Here is a 22,899-nt window from a genome sequence, read left to right as displayed (position 1 = left end):
AATTCAAACGGAAGATGACAAACGGATTATAATGACTTTCACAGCACATACGCGGGAACGGCAGATGGACACGAGTGATTTCAGTTCGTGTATAATCACGTGACTCCCTGTGTTATGATATAAGCGCTAAAGAATGATGTACAAAACGGTTATGTAGCTTTCACGGTTACAATTACAAAATTTCGAAATTTTCAAAAATCAACACCCCATTTTCTTCGCCGAGAGGACTGTGCAGGATTCAGGGAACTGATTTTGTATCAGAAAGGTGTTTTGATTTTGAATCTCGAACAAGGCATGGATGTTCTTTCACTCGCTGTACTATCTGTCCTAACTGTAGGAGGAGCGCTGTTCCCCCTAATATGGTGCTCCTGAGAGAGGGGCCAACAAATCTGCCCAAATACGCCTGAATTGACGAACGTCAACCCAGGTGGGCATTGCAAAAGAAAACACACCCATTTTTTTTATTTTATCGAAGCATAATCCTTGCAGTAAAAACCTAAAATGGAGTTGGAGCAATTTTTTCAGGCCAGGAAATTGTAACACTACGCTTTTGCCAAACGGCACCACTTTTCGTGACCACTGACATGTGAAGTGAGTGTAATAAAAGTCATAAAAATTAGAAACGGAACTATAAACATGTTAGGGGGCATGTGAGAACGAACAGGTCAAAAATTATTAACATTTAAACGGTTTATTTGTTATCATATCTCTTTTTTTAAAAGTTTTTCCCCCCATCTAACTCTCTTCTGGTAAGTAGTCACTAAAAATGACGACTTTTGACAAAAGCCTAATGTTCTAACTATCGTTTTAACTCCCTTTTAGTCCACTTTTTACTGTAAAGATTACGTATTGATCCAAAAAAGTTCATGTTGCCATTTGAAAATTTCGAAATTTTTTCACTGTAGCTATAACTGTGAAAGCTACACCGAAGTTTTTAACATCTTTCTGAAGTGAATAGATCACTATGCCTAGGTACGAAATTTTATTTCCTTCACTTAAAGGTAGGGGTCATATGACGGTAAAGTAATGGTCATATGATGGCTTAAGGTAAGGGATCAATTGATGGCTTAGGAAAATAAAAGGAAAAAAAAAAGACTTACTGATTAATTAGACCGTTGAATTCAAAGAAAGAATAAGTAAATTTCAATGACTGCTACAAAAGAAGAATGAAACTACAGCAGAAATTTGCGAATCTATACAAAATTTTAACAGCAAAAATCCAATGTTTCCGTATATAAAGTCAAATATAATTGTAACAAATTCAATCAATGCTTAAGACATCATTTTCTTATGTTTCGGATAAAATTCACAAAACAGAAAATTTTCAGACTCGACTTTCTAAGGTAAACATATAAGGTAAGGGTTATTTAAGCTTCAAACTTACACTTAAGGAATGGCGCAAAACAAATTTAAAATTTTGAATTTTACTTATTTTTAAAATCTCCCCAAAGCTATTTTTAATGTCTTGTAAAGTTTTTTACTAAATCTAGAAACAACTTTTTTTTTATTAATAAAACATAAATTGGCACGAATTATGCAAAAAAATACATACACATTCATTTTTACATCATAATATATAAAATAAAAATATTCATAGAATACAATGATAAAAAATAGGGTATAAATCATTCTGTGTTATACAAATATTACACAAATTTAGTGGATTATTCAATCAACTCGAGCTAGGTAGAATTATAATAAATAAGAGAACATTACAAGGTGTTTAGGGAAGAAGAAAAAATTTCCTCAATCAATCAGTTGCTTAGAAGACATAGCAGACTAGACTCTCCTCTTGTTGATAGCACCTCTTAGACCATTCGAACTTTCTGAGATTTCTTCTTGGTTGGTAAATAACGTATATCATTCAGGATAAATATATCATAAACAAAGAGTGTTTCGTTAGGATAAATCGTTTATGCACAATATCGTTACAAGAATATTCTATGTTTCGTCATTGTTGAAGAACTGAAACGTTATCTGCCTTTTTGAAACATTTTTCTTTAAATACAACGTTACTTTCTACTAGGTTATAATACAAGAAGACAATAGGTAATAATACAGAAAAAAATAATTTTCGTGATTGACGAAATTATATTATCGTGAAAAATGTTTTCATCATTAGAAGAAAAAAAGAGAAATTAGCCTGCAGTTATTTTTATTTTTAATTAATTTAACAATCTGTTTTTTGTCAATTTATTTCTTTTTCAAGTTTGAATCGATTATTATTTGAACAACTTCTAAATGTAGTCATATTACTAATAGGCACATAAAAAGAGCCGGAATTTAATACATACTGGTATCAAAGTCTACAAAAATTGAAAGAAATTTTTCAGAAGAGAAAAAAAATTATAAATAACGACCATATATCATATCCGGGTATTTGATTTCATTATAAATATAATGTAAAGATCCAAATACCGATTATTGTTGATTCCACGCTGACCTGGTGCTGATATAAATTATTTCTAGTGACAAATAAATAATGGGTTAAAGTTTAATGGTCATCGAGCTAACCACGGGGAGTTTTTACATTCTTTTCTCCATATAACATATGTAATGGCTTGTTTCATTTAAGAATTTCTCCTTAATAGTGATAATGTTCCAATATTTGACTTAGGCGTAATTTAGCCACGTGAATTGCTTCAAAATTACGAAATAGCCACAAATAGAGTACAATCAGTGACAGTTTCTATTGGCTTATGACAATGCATGAGTAATAAAAAAAATTCAACTACCTTCTCAGAAAAAACGATTGAGGTTAAACCATCATATCGAGCCAATTTGAATTAACTTTAATATGGTACAAAATTGAACTATATTATAAGCTAAATTAAATCACAGTATTACGCAGTTAAATAAAAGAAAAAATGAATTAGTGAAAAAAGTGGTTCAGTTTGAAAATCCTGCATGGATTGGAAAAAGTCACTGTGGTTATAAAGTTTCCATTTAACCCAATTCATTGAACAAAATATTCACCAAAACATTATACCAACTGTGCAAAGGTAACTACAAAGTTAACCCTTTGACACCGGTGTCTCTTTTATATATAATTTTTCTGACTTTCTAATTACAAGCAAAAATATATTTTGATATTTTTCAATTATAAAAAACAGTCTAATAATTACTAAGATAATCTGTTAGATTATCGGAAATATATCTGTACTAAAATATGAAATCCCCCCAAAAAAGTAGTATGAAATTATTTCTTCATTCAGATTCAAAAATTTATTAATGGTTGATGTTGTAAATTAAAGAAATTTCAATGATAAATAATTGCTTCTTTTACAACTGAATAACTGCAAATAAGTGCAATATTAAAAAAAATCATTGTTTGGATGTTTGGAACATTTTTACCTTTAATGCAGAAAAAGATACAAATGTTTCATGATGTATTTGATAACCATAGATTATTAAAATGCTAAGCATAATATTTTCACTTATTTTGATTTAAATTAATATGAAATAAAGAAAGAAGCACGAAAAATAAGTTAAATAAAAATTCTGAGTCCGAGGGTCAATTTTATGGAATTTAAGTCACTATGTTCTAAAATGTCATCTTACTAATGATTCAGTTATTTACACTGATTAATTACGAATACTGTATGCATAGTTATATAAATTAATCATTCAGAAAAACTTCTCAATTGTTAACAACAGAATGATTATTTCGATAAATAATTCTGAAGTCTAAGAAGAATTGGCCTTAGAGATGGGATGAAATTCTCGTCGAGTCTTCTATGTTGAATTGCATGCGGGTCGTTATCCAGTTGATATCGGAGGTGACATCGATTGGCTCCTTCATTGTCCTTTCCAAGTAGTCGACACGACCATGTCCGTCAATTAATATCACTGTGTGAGTCCTGTGGAACATAAATAACATTCAAAATAAATATTAAATTCACAGATGATTGTATGTTAACAATTATAAGACGAGGATAGATTAAAAAAAGTTTATAAGCAATGGCAATTAAAAAACAATTATTGTGGAACATTAATACATTCCTCCAAAGTGGAGACAGCATACTATAGTTGCCTAGCAGTGGTTATAAGGATAGCTTATCCCAGTTCGAAAGACGATTTGTTGAAGTCATTCAAATGACACCCTTCTGGTCCTCGATTTTCTTAGGGTCAACGGTCTGATGGACCTTGTCTGACTTCGTTCAGCATTGGAGGATAAGCCACAACAACAACAACAACAGAAGCCTAGAAAAGTGGTCTCATATCGTAGTGCGAGCAGTATTTTGTTTTTATGAACAAGGATTTTCATCCAAAGCAAACGCCTTGTCATGCTTAGTGAGGGTGTTAATCTCTTGCTGGTTAATAATAGATCTCATCCTGATCGAAAAACGCAAGCATTGCTGCAAAACTTCAAGTGGAAAGTTTAAAGCTACCACCATACAGCCCAAACTTGGTACCCAGTGACCATTTCCTGTTTCTTAAATTGAGCGAAAACTTTCCTCACTATGTATTTTTTACTTAACGCAAAGAGAGGCACGGAGCTATGTAGAACATAAACAAACTAATTACGCATCGAGGATGTCAGGTATACAAAGCAAAAATATAGCACTGTAATATGTAAACAATTAATAAATCTAAGTAAAGTAAAATATGTCGACGAGAAGGAATTATATTTCAGCAAATTCGACCTGTGATACGGAGCTGTATTTAATTAACTTCACGTTAATTAGCATTCTAACCTATATGGAGAAACTTAGCTAAACTTTAACACGCCATTTTGCTTATGAACGATTAGCTAACGTCACATGTGCTTGTATCCGTGATCTTTTTCTTGAAGTAAAAGTATCCAATTCTCATTAATTAGATAGAACTAATAAAATTCTCAATAGCTGCGAGTATTAAATCGGAGAAGCATAGAAAAATTGACTAGAAAAAGACTGCGATAGAAAAATTCTTTCTGATACGGGGTTTGAATTTATGACCCTATAGAAAGATACTAGAGTTTTTTTTACTATGCCACCGGAAAATTGCATTTAAAATTTTTTTGTTTTTATTACGCGGCTTAAATGTTGTTGTTTTTTCTGGGAGGGGGGGGGAACTATGAAACTATTGAAGTGGCCTCAAAAGGAATATCGTATTCGAAATCAACATTTCAAAATTTTTAAAAAAATGTTTTATTCACTATCAAACTTTTATGTTTTACTTGTAAGATTAAACGGAAAAAGTTGACAAGTCAAAACATTTTGTTAAAAAAATAATAAGATGAAATGAGGAGGATACAGAAATGTTTGCATTTACTCAAATATGAATGAAATAAACTTTCGTTTACTAAAAAGTAGGATCTTGTTTTCAGAAAAGGTTGTTCGTTCCCTCAAACATGATAACTTTACTGTCGAGAATCTCAGTATTGATGAAGATACTTGTTACAGTACCGAAACTGTCGTCTTTCGCATTTAACTGTATTATTCGTCTTTTAAGTTTTATGTTTTACTCTCATTATAATGATATATTTTGTGACTGCAAATTTTCAAAATACTTAAATATATTTAACTTAAAATAAGTTTTTATTTCTGCTGTGCAACATAAAAATACAACCGATAGTGCACCATAAAGAACTGATGGGAAATGGATTTGGGAGAAATTTCCCTTAATATTTTGTTTAAAATATACCCGATTACCCCAAGAAACTTGCTTAAAAAAATTTCTCAATTTTGATTTTTAAGTGATTTGTTTAAAATCCATAAGACATACAGAGTTTGAAATATAAAGTATGAGAATGAAACTCTTATCTTTTAACACTTAAAGAGTAATACAAAAAATAATGTGTTAAGGAAAATAATAAAGGTAAACTTGAGATATCAAATATAAGGGTATTGATAATGTTATACATGTGACACTCAATGTGATATGAGAAATCATAAAGTAAAAAAGGGACAGCAATTATGATTTATCATATTTGCTTACCATATTGCTACCACTTCTCTTATAAGAGAAGTGGTAACTGTATAAATGAGAAGCAAAAATATAATAAGAGAAATCATAAGGGTTAAAGCATGAAAAGGAAAGTATTATCGGTATAAATGTGTTACTAAACGTGATAAGAGAAATCTTGAGGGTAAAAAGTTTTACCAAATATGATGAGTGAAGTAATAATATAAATATAATAAGATAATTCATAAGGTAAAAAGTGTTATCAAATATGATAAAGGAAGTAATAATAGAAATATGATAAGAGAATTCATAAGGTAAAAAGTGCTATCAAATATGATAAGGGAAGTAATATCAGTATAAATGTGCTACTAAACATGATAAGAGAAATATTGAATTGAAAAAAATACACCAAATATGATGAGTGAAGTAATAATATAAATATGATAAGAGAATTCATAAGGTAGAAAGTGATATAAAATATGATAAGGGAAGTAATATCGGTATAAATTTGTTACTAAACGTGATAAGAGAAATCTTGAGGGTAAAAAGTTATACCAAATATGATGAGTGAAGTAATAATAAAAATATGATAAGAGAATTCATAAGGTAAAAAGTGTTATCAAATATGATAAGGGAAGTAATATCGATATAAATGTGTTATTAAACGGGATAAGAGAAATCTTGAGAATAAAAAGTTACACCAAATATGATAAGTGAAGTAATAATATAAATATGATAAGAGAATTCATAAGGCAAAAAGTGTTATCAAATATGATAAGGGAAGTAATATCAGTATAAATGTGTTACTAAACGTGATAAGAAAGATCATGAGAGTAAAAAGTTTTACCCAATATGATAAGTGAAGTAATAATATAAATATGATAAGAGAATTCATAAGGTGAAAAGTGTTATCAAATATGATAAGGGAAGTAATATCGGTATAAATATGCTACTAAACGTGATAAGAAAAATCATGAGGGTAAAAAATTATACCAAATATGATAAGTGAAGTAATAACCGTATAAATGTGATACTAAATATGATAAGAGAATTCATAAGGTAAAAAGTGATATCAGATATGATAAGGGAAGTTATAAAGGTATAAATATAATACTAAATATGATAAGGAAAATAAGGGTTAAAAGTGATACCAAATTTAATAAGGGTAAACACATGACTCCAAAATGGAGAATAGAAATGATAAGAAAACATGTGATATGAAATATGATAAGGGGAATAATGAAATAAAAAATAACGTATGATAAAGAAATGATAAGGATAATCTTTGAAATAAATGAAGAGTAAATATTCAACTCTTCTAACTATTTAAAGATGGTGAATACATATTTTAAAATTTATAGCAGGATTTTCGTCCTTCTTACCTGGAACCGTATACTCCTAGTTCTGGCTTTATAAATATGGCACTCAACTCTTTGACGTATTCTTTAGGTCTACCTTCAGCATCTTTGTCTAGTTGCTCGTCAGGATAATGGCTGATGATTAAGAAAATAAGAGGAGTTTTAAAGAAACAACAGAAAAGATTTTGCTGTAAATGCATAAAAAGAAACTTGTATCTGTTGTATATATTTCACATTGTACAGCGCAAAAAAAAGAAAAATGAACTACCCTGAATAACTTTTGATCTAATGATCGAATCTTAACGTTCTGACACTCAATTTTAATGGTTCGAGGGGATGACTTCAAATATGCTAAATAATTAGCTCAGATCATATTTTATGTAACGAAATTAGACACAAAAACGCACCTTCTTTGAATAAACATAACTTTTTTCCCGACAGATTTGGATTTACGTCCCCCAAAATATAGGAGGTGGCCGCAATCTGGGTAATAGGATGAAAATAGTTTCCGCAAGTGAGGGGTTCATGGTTTGGACCCCTTAATGTAAACTTTATTTTTTTGTGCATTTCGCTATATCTCAAGAAATATTTAAGCTAATTAAACATTTTTTGCACACATTTATAAAATTCGTTCAGCCACAAATAATTCCGCACAAAAAATAAATTTTAGTGAGTTTTTATTACATTTATTATTGTTTTACTATTTTATTTAATAATAGTCGAAAACATTTTTAATTTTAAGCCATACGATTTTTTACATTGTTTTAAAGAATGAATTTTTACATGGAATAATACAAATTATTATCAAAATCAATCGATTAATTCCTGAGAAATCGAATTTTAAAAATATGACTCTTTCAAATTGTGATTTCTCAGAAACTTTTCGATCTATTCGCTCAAATTTTGTATTTTGTCATTTAAAAATATATTCTTTAAAATGATGTGAAAAGCTATATACCTCATAAATTAAAGGTTTCCACATATCATTAAATAAAATAATAAAAAATAATAAATACTCACTAAAATTTATTCTTTGCATTGAATAACCTGTGACTAAACGAATTTCATAATTGAGGACAAAATTTTTCATATTCGCTTCAAAAAGTTCTCGAGGTATGGTGAAATATGCAAAAAGCAAAATAAACATTAAAGGGTTCAAACTTCGAACTGCTCTGCTGATCAAACTAGGACCACCATATTTTCCAGATTGCGCGCTACCCCCTATATTTTGGGGATCAGAAATCCAAATCCCTCAAAAAAGGTGTATTCATTCAGAGACAGTATGTTTTTGTGTCTGATTTTTCACCTTAAAATATCGCCTGTACTAATTGATTCGCATATTTGTGGTCACCCCCACGTTCCATTAAGATTGACTCCCAGAACATGAAGATCCGATCATTAAATTAAAGGTTATTCAGGGTGGTCAGTTTTTTATTTTGCTCACTGTACAACATTGCATTTCTCTAAAATTCAGAATAACGCGAAGTCTCAGTGGAGGAAACGCCAAGAAAGAAATATCATTTAAACACATGAGCTTAAAAGTTATAACTGATAAATGCATCGTGCAGAACTTTTGGGAAATTAGTTTGAGAGTAATTCACTAACGAGGTATTACTATGTCTTTTAAAAAATAAGTGTTCTTTTATATTTCTGAGGATATTCAAAAATTTTCGAATATTTCAGTATCAAAAGTGTCAAAAAAAGGAAAAAATGAAAATTTTAAAAAAAGTTTTAAGTAAAAGTTATGACTTATGATTGACAACACCCCATCAATGAAAGTTTTATAATAATTGGATTTTCTTAAAACATGCTAACCAAACATACAACATATTCCGTGCTGATCATCCTTTTTTGCAGATATTTAGAATGTTTGTAAAATAAACTAAATGATGCTCACATTAGAAGATAAGAGACAATTCAATAAGAGAAAAAAACTATCAAATTCCGATGGCTCATTATCAAGGTTAATAAGTGAAAAAAATATCTTCAAAAGTTCACACATTTAAATTGTGGGTGTACTAAATTTATATATATTTTGTTAACAGTGTCGAAATAGCTGTATTTCATAATGTAAAATAATTAGCTTACAGAGTGTCATCTCGAAGAACTTGAAAGATGTCTGTTATTAGTTCTTCCTTATGAGATGTACGAGGATGATGAGCTGTTACATCTTCAAACTTCCTTTTGGCAGCGTTCACTTTCTTCCAGGGATGAGAGGGAGAACTATTTCCAAACACGTGCACTCCTGTAAATAAGTTAGCAACAAATAAAAGGGGAATTAATTTGCGTCTTTGTTTACTGCCATTCAGAGGCAAAAACTATAACAAAAGATAATGTTATGCATCAACCAATATCCAGGGTGATAATAAATTATTTTGTCAACATATCATTTGTATATACCATGTGAGGTAATGGAATAAAACTTTGAATGAAATTTCCCCATGCATTATAAAACACTCCACCCCTTAATGAATATTGTTAAAAACGATTATCCAGCTTTCACGCATATGGTTACATGGATGAAATTTCGACGTTTTCTAAAGGCAATGGTCATTTTCTTCTCACAATATGAAACTTTGAACAATATTTTCAGCATGAAAACCGCCAGCGGTTGGCAGAGATGAAGAAAAAAAGATTCAGTATACAAATCGCTGTGCCTTTTTCTTCGTTACCGCTGTTGTAGAGAAGGTTCAATATAGTGCTGAATATCTGATCTAGGCGAAAACTTGTTAAATACTATTTTCTTCATCTTTATATAACGTTGTCACCAATCGAGTTAAATAGTCGTTTCAACTTCATAATCGATTTTGTACTGTAAGGACCACATTTCTCAAATTACGAGCTGCATTCGAAAGTTTTAAAATTCTGTCTCCATAACCGTGAGAGCTGGATAGTATAGCTTTTACCACCACTCTTGAATATACCTTATGATATATTAATATAAAACTTTATTCTATTTTCTCGAATAATGTGCTCTCAAAGGGACTCATACAGTAGGCAAAATTTATTAATAATCACCCTGTATTAAAATATAAACTCTCGTTTACAAGAATAATTCTACCAAAGAAAGAAAAGTAACCAATCATTTGTAAAACGTTAGTTTATGAATGAAAATAATACAAACATCAGTCCGAACTTCTTGTTGCATTTCTAAAAATGTCTCGGAAGCAATTGAGGATTGAAGCAATGTAAGATTTAGGGACTAGAAAGCAATTGAATATTTAAGTAGAACATGTGATGTAAAGGAATTTTTTGAAAAAATTAACTCCATAGTATATAGAGGTGTACTATTGAAAATAAAATCATTTGAAGGTTTAGAACAGTAAATAATCTTTCTGTATCTAATTTCTTGTTGGCATAAATCTTAAATACATTTAATCACTCACACGGTGCTCTCTAATGTTCGACCTTACTGTGTACTTTAAGAGTCCTTGTCAGTAATGAAGTAAAATAATTCTACACATCAAATGTCACGGAATTGGATATTTAAGGGGGAAAGAAAGAAAACACCATAGAAATCAGGAAAAGTACTATTGAAAATGGCGGGAATAAAACACATCAAAGCTTATTTCATTGTCCACAAATCGCCCAACCATAGCCAAGCACTTAGTCCCATTTTTAGGACTATTAACAACCACGACAGGAATATCACGTAATTTTGACCCCAGACAGACGACGTGGACAGTGCCTGAGTTGGAACCCCTCTCTTGTTTCACTGTTCAAATAAAGAGAGGAGTAGAAGGTTCTTTTATCTGGCAATCAAATATTGCTTAATAAATACATGCACTGTAATTCAATGCATAGTTCAACAGTTTTGCGTCTTTAATTCCGTCTTCTTCAAAAGAGATTCCTCACATACTCCTTTTTCCTTCGTCTTCGTTTAAATAATAATTTATGATCCTCGATGTGCTTACCTTTCCCAACTTCATTCTTAACAAGCTTTCTAAAAATACACATAAAGGAGTGTGGTAGAGGAACACCCTGTATGAGTATGTTTAGTAAAATTGAGTGATTTTAAAATGTCACTTCATGTTTGACAAACTCTATTTTATTATATTGTTGTTGTTTCTAATGCTACTTACCTATATCAGCAAGTCTGATTGGCGAAACCAAGCGAATTTAAGGCAAAGGGATGCGTTTCTTGTTTCGCGGTGGCGCCATCTATGGCCAAGAATAAGACTTCACAAACACGTCACAGCTCGTTTATAGAGCGGACCCATTCATACATCCATTCATTCATCCACAGATCGTAATTTTGACTTGAATCAGAGAACAATCAATCTCCAATTCAGTACCCTCAGATGTATAATTTGTAATGGGAGCATGGAGGACTTTTTGACTCAACAGATTTAACGTACACCAGTCACCATTTACTATTCGGGGTGAAAATATTGACATTCCTCGACCAGCGGGATCAAACTCACGACCTCTTGGACATGGGCTTAATGGCCCATTTTATTATATTGAAAAACTTAGCGAAACATGTTGATCCACTAAACTCTCCACTTGTAATATAGCTATATCCAGTTGTAATATAGCTAGGCCTTTAATAATGTCAAATTTAACTATTTGACACTGAACTACGCGTATAATTGCTTAACATTTTACTATCTTTTGTTTTATAAGAAATATTTTAAAAATTAAGAAATAAGATAATTACCTGGCTGCATAACGACTGGTCCTTTTTCACTGTCGTTGGTGTAATATAGAGCTGTGACGTCACCCAGTATAGGCCTATCAGTTTAAGTATAAAAATATTGCATAGCAATGAATAACTATTTGTTGGCCATCCATGAATTTTTCACTTATTATCACATTCGAACCATCAGCCATCAAATCATCAGACTTTCGCTCAAAGATAACAGCAACCATTCAACAAAATATTGTTATATAATAAAACAAATGCAGTTTCGGACAACATATTTTTGTGATTTTTTATATCACAGATATAAAATTAACGTAAAACATAGGATTTCAACAACTCTCATCTTTAAAACAATTAAATTTGTGATATTTTTAATGTTGAAAAATGAAACATTCGAATAACAATAACAATAATATATTGAGAGTCGAAAATTTATATTCAAGTGGAAAAAAAAGCTTTCAAGTGAAAAAATAGCAGACACGATTTATTATCGAGATTAATTAATGGAAAGATGAGTTTAAAGATTACAAAAACTTATTAATCTGTTGAAGAAAACTAAAGGTATTTCAAATAATATTTTTCAAGCAGAATAATTATTATTAATTATTAAATATTTCCAATTAATCTTACCAACAAGGTTATTAAATATTTCCAATTAATCGGAAAATTATATTCAAATGAAAGAAAAAAAAGTTTCATCAAGGTAAATATGAATTGTTATCGGGGTCAATTTAAGCAAAAGTGATATAGAAACTGTTTATCTGTTGAATGAAACTAAATAAAATCTAAATAATTTCCTTAAAGCCGAATAAATATTGAAAGCGGCTTTTAGTTTCATACAACAAATAAACTGATTTTTAATGATTGTTTGCAATCATTCAGCGTTTCAAAACTGTTGTTCGTGAATCAATTTCCTATAGAATAAGACTGTTTATATTTATGAGTGTATTTCATATTCCACTGAAAAATCTTATAAATTTACTCATGATTTACTCAAAGATAGCATAAGCAAAATAAAAATAAAAAATAGTTGAGACAAATTATTGTACAAATTGTAAAGACACAGTTCCCAGCAGATCAGTGGCTGTGACCAACAAGCCGGTGAATGACCACTTTGATCAACCTGCTTAGGGACCGAGCGTGCGCGGTATCGGCCCTCATTAAACTGATCCCCTGTAAGGAGTCGCCTTCACGCAGGTCGTCGGACTACCAAAATGGGAGAGCCATCTCCTCTGCATAGGATCAAAATTGTGATGACAAGTCTTTGGATCATCATTAGAGATGTTTCCCCGACCACCAATAGCCCATTGTAAGGCTTTAGTGAGATGTAAGTAAAATACCTACCTAACTACTGATGCAATTTCAAAACCTCACCCTATGATATACTAAAATTGATTTAAATAGAGTAAAATAATTGTTTAATACTTTGATGGTTTACTACAAGATATTCATAATTCATCAGATCGGGAAGCGTTAAAATAATATTCACAGATGCATTTAAATAAATTATTAATTATCTTAGGCATTTGCGTCAAAAATTTATATTTCTTATAGGGTTAGCATTAGTGGCAGAAATTTATGTCCATGAATGGTACTGACCCATTATTTACTTTCAAAGAAAAAGTCAAATAGAGGGCGCGTTTAAAAAAGTACGGCGAATATGTTTATTACGGACCAATGAATAAGATTCGATTGTTGTGGCATTTTCGGAAGGAGTTTTTCGTCAGTTACGTCGTGACCTTTTCAACATCGAAAATGGCGTCAAAAGTTTAAGGCAGAAGGCGCATGAAGCTAAATAAGGAGAGTAAGGCACAAAAAGAGACGAGTAGACAAACGACATAGTAAACGACAAAAGAGAATCGGCAAAAAGGAAAGATATTGTTCCAAGCGTGCAACAGTTGCAACTGACTCATTTCCGGTTTTGAGTCCCTTAAACGGCTTCTAAAGTGATTACAGAGTCAGTACATTGTTGTCATACATTGAGTTTAACAGTGTGCAAACTTTCTTGTTACTTTTTGTGACAAATAAATAAATTAATAACTAAAATAAATTGGTGAGACGTTGTCTAAAGTCTTGATGCACAGCAGATACGATATTAAACACTGCTCCGTCTCTGGAATCAGATTGGCAAATCGCAGCATGATTATGAAACGTGATTACTTAAACGGATCAGACTATCTGAATTATCTTTTTAAGGGATGTAGTGTCAACAATTACAGCTGTAAAAATACATTTATGTTACTTTTCTTTTATCGCACCTTGTAAATGCGGGATCATTTACCCTGAAATATCTTACTGATCTTACAAATTATTTTTTCTAGCTCTTCTTTTGCTTTTGTGTCGTATAACACGTTGTTCGAAATCTTGATGAGCGGCAGATACGGCAAGATAAAGTTTCGAAGCCTATCGACACATCACAGTTTATTTAAGTGGGACTATTTCAGCGGATCAGGGTATCGGAATTAGCATTTTAAGTGGATTCAGTATCAGTAGTTGCTACTGTAAAAATACATTTACGGTATCTTTCTTTTATCACATTTTGTAAAAGCGGGATCTTCGATTTTGAGATATCTTGCTTTCATCCTTACTGATCTTTTTCCTTTCTTCTTTTGTTTTCGTATCATATACAGTTTATAAATCACTTTAATTTTGCTATCTCGGATAGATAGTATCGTTCGTTTTTAATGCTGAGTTTGTCAAACGTCCTAGAAGGGAGAAAACCTTCTCACGGGTTACCATAAACGAGAAATCCGATCTTATAGTAGTCCGAATGTTGTAACATCTTTCTTGGTTGCCTCCACTGCGCAGTTAGTAGTCCAGACGTTGTGACATCGTTCTGATTTACTCCCTACTGCGCACTTTATGTTCACTAAATCGGACTACTAAATTGATTAGTGCGAAGGCCTTCTCTTATCTAGGAGGTTTTGGTTTGAAAGGGCGAAACTGCGTGTTCGTCGTGTGCAATATAACCCAAACCAACCAACATCAACAAAAAAAATACCTGTTGGTCCCGATAATTTATATAGCGTCAATCATAGTGACAAAATAAAAACAAATTCTAATATCACTTACTTAACTTCAATGGTAACAAGTAAAAAGCCATGATACATGAATGCTTCTCTCCTTAATCTTTGCATGTAATTAATGTTGTCCATTCCACTGTCCAGGTAATTGACCACAAGAAAGCCTATTATAAGAATTATTCTGAATTTCACATTGATAATGCATCATTGCATAAAAAAGTTAAGCTTAAATATCTCGGTTTCTTTTTCTTTGATTAGCATGCACTCATTTCACGAAATTTTCGAAATAATTTCAAGTTAACCCCTTAACGATCGGTTAATTTTTAAGAAAACGGTCTTAAAAGTGCCTAGTTTTTTCACATATCACAAATACAAGTATTTGATTAGTGCTGACTAGGACTGGGCGATACATCGATGCATCGGAAAACATCGATGTTGTGCAATCATCGCCGATCCGATGCTTAGACTGGCTTCTTTTTCGAAGAATTGTGAATTCCGATGTGAGCACGATGTTTTCCGATGCCAGGTAGACATCGATGTTTCCCGATGTCGCGAAGCATGATTCTCCCTCTCCAACATCGATGTTCGCAAGCACGCGCGATGAGCATTTTCCCCCGATCATGCGGCGACATCGATTGTCGTGACAATCTTTTCCCCTATGTTTCTTCCTTCGCGAAGTATCAAGTAACGATGTGCTCACACGATGATTTCCGATGTGACTAGACGATCTTTTCCCAGTGTTTCTTTCTTCGCGAATTATCAAGTAACGATGTTCTCACACGATGATTTCCGATGTGACTATAACTCATCGCCAATGAAAGATGAAAAGGTGCTTTCTTCATTTCGTGCAAGTCCAAGAAAGGAAAGTGATTCTCGGAGGATTATTTATGTTTTGTTATTTGACAATACTTTGAGATCATTTTTGTCTTGTTGAAGAAACGATCGTCTGTTTCGATAAGACTTTTTATTTATTCACTTTTTTACCTATTTATTTTTCTTTGTTAAATCTGAAGAATTGCATTCCTTAAATATGGATAAAATGTTTTCATTAATAATTTTATATAGCTGCAATTTTGCGTAATGACCACGTTTTCAATTATTAAAAAATGATTATTATTATTGTTAGAAAATATTAAAAAAAAATCTATTATTTTTGCAAAAAACTTTTGCAAACGAGGTTTTGAACCGACAACTTCTCAAACGCAAATTTTCTTTTTAAGACAGTCGTTTCGTTTTTATCTCTTTAGCATTTTCTTTTTCGACTTGACTGCTTTTCGATCTTTCTTATTTATAACAATTTTAATAAGAGTGTGCAGTTAAATTTTATTTCCACGAAATATAGTTTAGCAACATAATAATACATTAGGTCAGCAATAATTTTGAAAAGAAATTTTCAAATAATTGATTTTTACAACATTGAAGCCATAATAATTTCCATCATATCCTTTTTCAGGAAATTTTGTTTTTATACTGGTTTTTCTCAATTTCCTCAATTAGTTCAAAGGTTACTACCTTCAATATATCTACTGCCTTCAATAAATTATTGAAAGATATTCTTCAAGAAATTCTGGAGAATGAAAGGTCAAGAGGTTATGCGCATCGGCTGTTCTAAGTTTTCTAGCTTTCTCAATCCATATTTTTTTTATTTTTTTTTATAATCTTTTTCTATTACGTTTTTTATTTTTCTGTTTATAAAGATTTTTAAATTGTTGGCTCAAAGCACATTTAAAATTTTATAATTGTATCTATTTTATTTTTACAATTGGCTGACATAATTCGTTTATCCAAAGATAATTTTATGTAAAAATGATTTTAATTAATTTTTTTATTAGTAATAGTCGAAAAAAGTTTGAATTGTAAGGTATACAATTTTTTTAAAAAATATAACTTTTTATTTTAAAATAAAAAAGTTAAAAGAAATTAGTTGAATAGTTTCTGAAAAATAAATTTAAAAAAATCAGACTTTTTGGAATCCAATTATGAAGTCAACAGTTAATTTTTTTTTCATGCACTGCACTCTATCCACAAATATCAAATATTAATTGCTGAAATATCCATGTTAAGATAAATTTATTACAATATGAGAAATGAAAAAATGCACCAATTTCTTCTAATTTTATTTTCTAGAAAAATTATTTCTTAATGTAATAATTTTTAATGTGTTTTTGTCTATGATACCTAACCATCTTTAAGAATGTTGAAAATTAACGATAATTTTTGTTGGCTAAGGTTAAAATACTATTCTTTTTTTTAAATTCATCCTTAAAGATAATTTCTCATTTTTTTAAGCTGCGTGTAAAATTTTAATGAATTATTCGTTTCACCAGTTAACTATTTATTCAATATCCTCTTTCTTTAATTTAAAAACTTCCGATTGTTTTCAGAAAAGTTTGAAAAGATGTGTTTTATTTAAATTGAAAAAGACAGTCTATCGAATTATTTTAATCCAAAAGAAGAAAATAATCAGTTTACAAAACATTGATATACCAGGATATAAAGTCATACATTTAATTTACTCCTATCTTTACTTTTTTCTCTTATTGATTATATAACTTTATTGAAATTAAATACCTATAAAATGAATATAGTTCGTATAATGTAAATTTGATGCATTTTGGCAGATTTTCACTTTTATAAATTTTTCTGATTATCCCTCTTGAAATCCCCAAACACACGAAGTTTAAATTCTAAAAATCTAATATATATATTTAAAATTTTAGTTTTAGTCTTACTTTACAGTAGCATCAAATAAATAAAAAGTAAAGGTGTGCAAGAATGCAAAATTTGGCAAAACCAAATGTGAAATAGTAATGTGACATCGCGATGTATCGAAACATCACGATGTTTGAGTGGCGATGCATCACGATGCTGAAATCTTAACATCGCCCAGTCCTAGTGCTGACATCTAGTTTAAAATAAACGAACTACCTGCAACTACCTTAAAAATATCCTGGTACTGCCATCTGGTGTGTAAAATGAGAAATAAAATTTTTTCCAGGAAAGCGAAATGAATTAGTTTTATTCTTATTGGTGCGTTACTACTGAGCACTCCAGTCCAGAAATATCACGGGAGCCAGAAATAGAGGGTGAAACCTCACTCTTGCATTTTCACGGGAGCGAGAAGGAAGGGGTTAAAAGAATTGCTACAGAAATTATTCATACAAAATAAAGTTTTTACAAATATGAAATCCACATCAATAATAATAATAACTAATTGAAATTAGTGTAAATCTGATGTAGTTAAACTAATTAAATGTAGGTAAAACAAGCCATTTTTTTCTTCTTATAAGAGATTGTGCAGACATTATTGTTCCGACAATTCTGAACTCGGAAAAGGGGTTGTACAAAGCAATTTCAAAAATTCAATGAGATAATTGAGACCCAATGGCATTTCAAACAACGTCGGACATTAAAATTCATGCGAAAATTGTTGTAATTTCTAATCTTGAAATTTTCTTGACAAAATATAGATATATTTTCATACTAACATAAAAAAAATTCGTAGATAACCCATGAAACATTTATTTAATGAAACATTTTAAATGAATGAACATTTAAAATTAATTAACGACACAGCAAGATAGCTTTTTGCTATGAATTATCATCTTATTAATGCTTAGGCATGGTTCCAAAATGCATTATAAACACATTAATATTATTTTTAAATTGTAAATTTTACGTAAATAAATTTTTATAAACATGTATTCGCGATTTTAAAGAATTGTTTTGTTGTTTCTCGTTAAAGAGTGTTTTTTTCTCAATGCAGTTGTTTCTCGTTAGTTTGTATATACATCTGTGTACATTCAAGAAATGTTTTATTAAATGAGATTGTAACTTAATTTTCCTTAAATTTTTAGCTGCACTACAAATTTTCCAAATAAAAATATTCTATGAATTCTTTTTGAAGCAAAAAATATAGAGTAGCTAATTTTAATATGACATACGAAGTATTAAAAAAATAGCAATAGCTCAAGAGATAGAGCAAAACATCCACATAATTTTTTTTTTCATTTATGAATTATTTTTGTTATTATATAACTTTTAGACACTAATAAAAAGTGATCAGATTCTCAGTTCAAAAAATAAAAATTTTAATGATTTTATTTTTCGAGCTTATCATTATTACTCAATACTCAAAATGAAAAAACGGAACACCGTAATAACTTATAGTCCAGTGATTGGATTTTTATGCACTAAAATACAATCTTAATAGTTACAGTGTCTAAGTTGACATAAGCTATTCAATTTATGCGGACTGTATTTTATGTAACAAATTCATACATAAGCCCATTCTCAAAATCTCCGATTGGGTTCTTGATTCTAATAATATGGAAGGTTGGAAGACGTAACCTTGAATATAAGGTTCAATCGTTTAGTCTGTGCATTAAAAAAAATCCGTATCAAATTAAGTTATAAAGTACGGGCACTTTTCCGTAAAATCCTTTTTAATCGTAAATTCCATTTTTACAGTAAAATATTATGTCTTAACTTTTACAGAAATATTCCTTTAATAGAATTAGAACGATTCATTGATTTTACGGCAATTCTTACTGTAAAAATTACGGTGTATCAGATTTTTTGCTCCTTACATGTTCCGAAAAAAATGGATTTTACAGTAAAAAGTGCCAGCACCCTCAATGCTTGTACTTTTTACCATAATTTTATCCGAATTTTTTACAATGTAAAGTGGTTGAAACATTAAGATCTTTCATATTAATTTCAGTTTTTAAGTATTTCTCTTTGAAACTATTTAAACGAACTAAAACAATTTTAGAAACAAAATTGTAAAGCCCCTTTGTACAAGAATTATTCCATGCTAAATATAATTTATTGGGATTATTTGTATTTTTCATTAATTTCATATTAGTTATAAGCATTTAATAAATGGATTTATTTCTTAAAAAGAATCCTCGTGCAAAATAAAAAAAATTTAATTGCTAAATTAGTTTTAGAGATATAGCGAAATACGCAAAAAGAGAAAAAAAATTAATAAAGTTGAAATTTTTCAGGTTATTTTACCATTTTTTAAAGTCTAATTAATCAACCAATTGTGTCATTCTTTTTTATTTTAAACTTCAAAAATCCGAATCCACCAGGGAAATTTTTTTTTTATTTCAAGATAGTTCGATTTTGTGTCTGATTCTTAACTTGAAATACCGTTCGGATCTAATTATTTGGCATATTTACGAAAAGATCCTCGAACTATAAAGATAGCATCGTTAGCGACAATCAAAAGCATATCAAAAACTATTACACGTTTTGTTTTTTCTTGTTTTTTTCTAAACACTGCATTTATTTTATACCATTCAACTCATAAACAATGCAAATATAGCGAGTTGGAATTAATTATTCATTTACGGTTCATCAATCATTAATCCAATTATAATTCAATTAATTAATGGTAATTCTCTTAACGATGATAAAGGCAGATAACTTAAATTGTTACTTGGTGAAACATAATGAAACGGCATTGAGACTAGCAAATACAAAAGAGATGATTGACATATCTAAGAATGCATTTCATCAATCATGCAAAGGTTTTCAATTCTTTCAACAATGACGTCAATGACGACTTTTCACGTTTCTCCTAAGGCTTAGGACCTAAGAGAATTCGTAACTATTTCTCCATTAATTGTGCTTTTTCGTACAGTGTACAAAAAAGAAGAAAAAAAGGGAATTACTTATATACCTTTTGATTTAATCATCGGATCTTCACGTTCTAAGACTCAATCTTAATGGCTCGAGGTGGTGACCTCAAATATGTAAATATATAAGGGCAGACGATATTTTAAGATACTAAATCAGGCACATAAACGTACTTTACATGAATAAACATTCCTTTTATTGACGGATTCAGATTTCTGACCCTCAAAATATCGGGGGTAGCCGCATACTCGAAAATATGGTCCCAATAATTTGATTAGGAGTCCAAAGTTTGGACCCCTTAATGTTAATTTAATGTTTTTGCGTATTTCATTACATCTTCAGAACTTTTTAAGCAAATTAAAAAAATTTGCACACAATTATAAAATTTGTTTAGCCAAAGATAATCCCAAGCAAACGATAAGCTTTACTAAATATTTATAATTTTTTATTATTTTATAAAATAATAGCCAAATTTTGAATTGTAAGGCATACAATTCAAAATTTAAAAAAAAATGCCTCGTTTCAAAGAATATAATTTTACATGGCGAAATACAAAATTTGGACAACACTTGCTGAAGGTTTATGCGAGAACAACATTTTCAATTGTACTTCCAACACATAAATTTTTTTTTCGGCCTAATGAATATATATTCAACACTTTTCATTTGACTAAAATGTCACTGTAATAATATAATTTCACGAAGTAAGCCTTTTCTATTAAATTGTGAAATATCTACAATTCTACTAATCAATTAATAATTTTTATAAATAATTTATTACCCTTAATTACATTTTCTTATGACACAATATCATTAACGAAACTTTAGTCGAAAGAATATACATATTAGGGAGTATAAGTTAAATTTTAAGAGAGGAATAAAGACGTTTTTGGAATAAAATGTATCCACCATCAAAGGAGACAGATTTTAAAATAAGACCTATTTGAATATCGGATGAAACTTAAAAACGCTTCTAACAATTGTTCTTTCAACTCCTCTAAATATTTTCAGGTAATAAAATAGGTTTTGATGTTTTCTGCCCTGGATACTTCAAGAAATATTTATTAGAATACAATAATAGTTTCGTTTTGGTCACGCTTAAATACTTAGTAGCTACCCCTAATATGTGCAGGTTTTTACTTTATTTTTGTCAAGGATTCTCAAAATGTATTTTAAGAGTAATAATTGTGGAAAACCTTGTATACTATACAAGAGACTGCTTATGAATGCAAAAGAATGCTTAACATGAGAAAAAATTTATAATGGGTAATAGATAATCGTTAATTAAAGAAGAAAATAATAATAAACAATGTATTATTAAGAGCAGTGATTGAGGAATTCCTTGAACATCAAAAACTGTATGTGCATAGAAAGTAAAGGATACGTAAGAAAAATATTCTAATTGTTAATAGATAATGACCATTTATTGCTGGATCTTACCATTTAATTTAAAGAGAAAACTTTATCCTTAAACTAATTACAAAAAGAATTCGCCGGTATTTTATTAGGACCAGTGATTGCGGAATCTCTTGTAAACCGGAAACTTCCTACACTTCTAAAAAAATAAAGCATAAAAATAAAAGAAAACGGTATTTAATAAATAATCACAATCTACAGAGTGTGCCGAAAACCGGACGAACAATTTTTAATTATTTGAAAAATTAGTTAACAAAATATAACTAATAATAAGAGTAGACTTTTTACTAAATTTTTTTAATTGGTTTCATAGTGGCCGCCTTTTGCAGAGGAGCAAATGCTTATTGAAATTTTCAGCTACGCTCGTAGAGATTCTAGGATAGGTCTGTAGACGCCCCAAGCACCTCGGCATTTGTTGATCATCGCCAAAAAATAAGTCAGTCATGTTCTAGGATAGAATTTGCGCAACCTGCAAAGCACCTCTGGTTTTTTATGGATGAGGGCGTTAAAATAAATCAAAAAGTTTACCAGAAAACTCTGGAAGGTGTTATACTTCCTGGGGGCCAAAAAGCGCAATATAAACTGAACGTTTCAACAAAACTTCACGCCAGATCACAAGAAGGCCAAAACGATACAAGAGTGGTGCAGGGAGCATTTTCCAAACATGATGTCATCTGAGAAACCGCCAAATTACTCACCAGATCTCAATCCCAAGAATTACAGCATATGGTCCATTTTAGAGTCTAGGGTCTGCACTAAACCACGTAAAAGTTTGAACTCCCTATGCAATCGCTCCGGCTGGAATGGAATAGATTAAAGGTATAATAAGACTTGTGGCTTATTGCTGAAAAATTCAGTAAGCATCGCTGCAATAAAACCATGAAACCAAAAAAATTTATTTTTTAATAAAAGTCGTCTTATTA

At 30.4% G+C, this 22,899-nt stretch overlaps 1 protein-coding gene across 1 annotated transcript in view; it reads right to left on the bottom strand.

Moving 5' to 3' along the window:
- Positions 1 to 1,487: 1,487 nt before the first annotated feature.
- LOC107445956 (transport and Golgi organization protein 2 homolog) overlaps positions 1,488 to 22,899 on the bottom strand; it is a 38,049-nt gene continuing 16,637 nt past the window's right edge. Inside the window, exons 3-7 of the mRNA XM_087169016.1 lie at positions 14,965 to 15,079; positions 11,908 to 11,981; positions 9,336 to 9,492; positions 7,272 to 7,382; positions 1,488 to 3,860 (exon numbers count right to left, since the gene is read on the bottom strand). Of these exons, the coding sequence (XP_087025142.1) occupies positions 3,704 to 3,860; positions 7,272 to 7,382; positions 9,336 to 9,492; positions 11,908 to 11,981; positions 14,965 to 15,079 (614 nt within the window). The 3' untranslated portion in view covers positions 1,488 to 3,703. The remainder of the gene's footprint in view (positions 3,861 to 7,271; positions 7,383 to 9,335; positions 9,493 to 11,907; positions 11,982 to 14,964; positions 15,080 to 22,899) is intronic.

Source organism: Parasteatoda tepidariorum, chromosome 8 (genome assembly GCF_982258835.1).
Source record: "Parasteatoda tepidariorum strain Cologne lab strain chromosome 8, Ptep-v5.0, whole genome shotgun sequence".
Classification (NCBI taxonomy): domain Eukaryota; kingdom Metazoa; phylum Arthropoda; class Arachnida; order Araneae; family Theridiidae; genus Parasteatoda; species Parasteatoda tepidariorum.
Note: the sequence above shows the minus strand (reverse complement) of the source record. Positions and strands in the feature narration are given on the sequence as shown.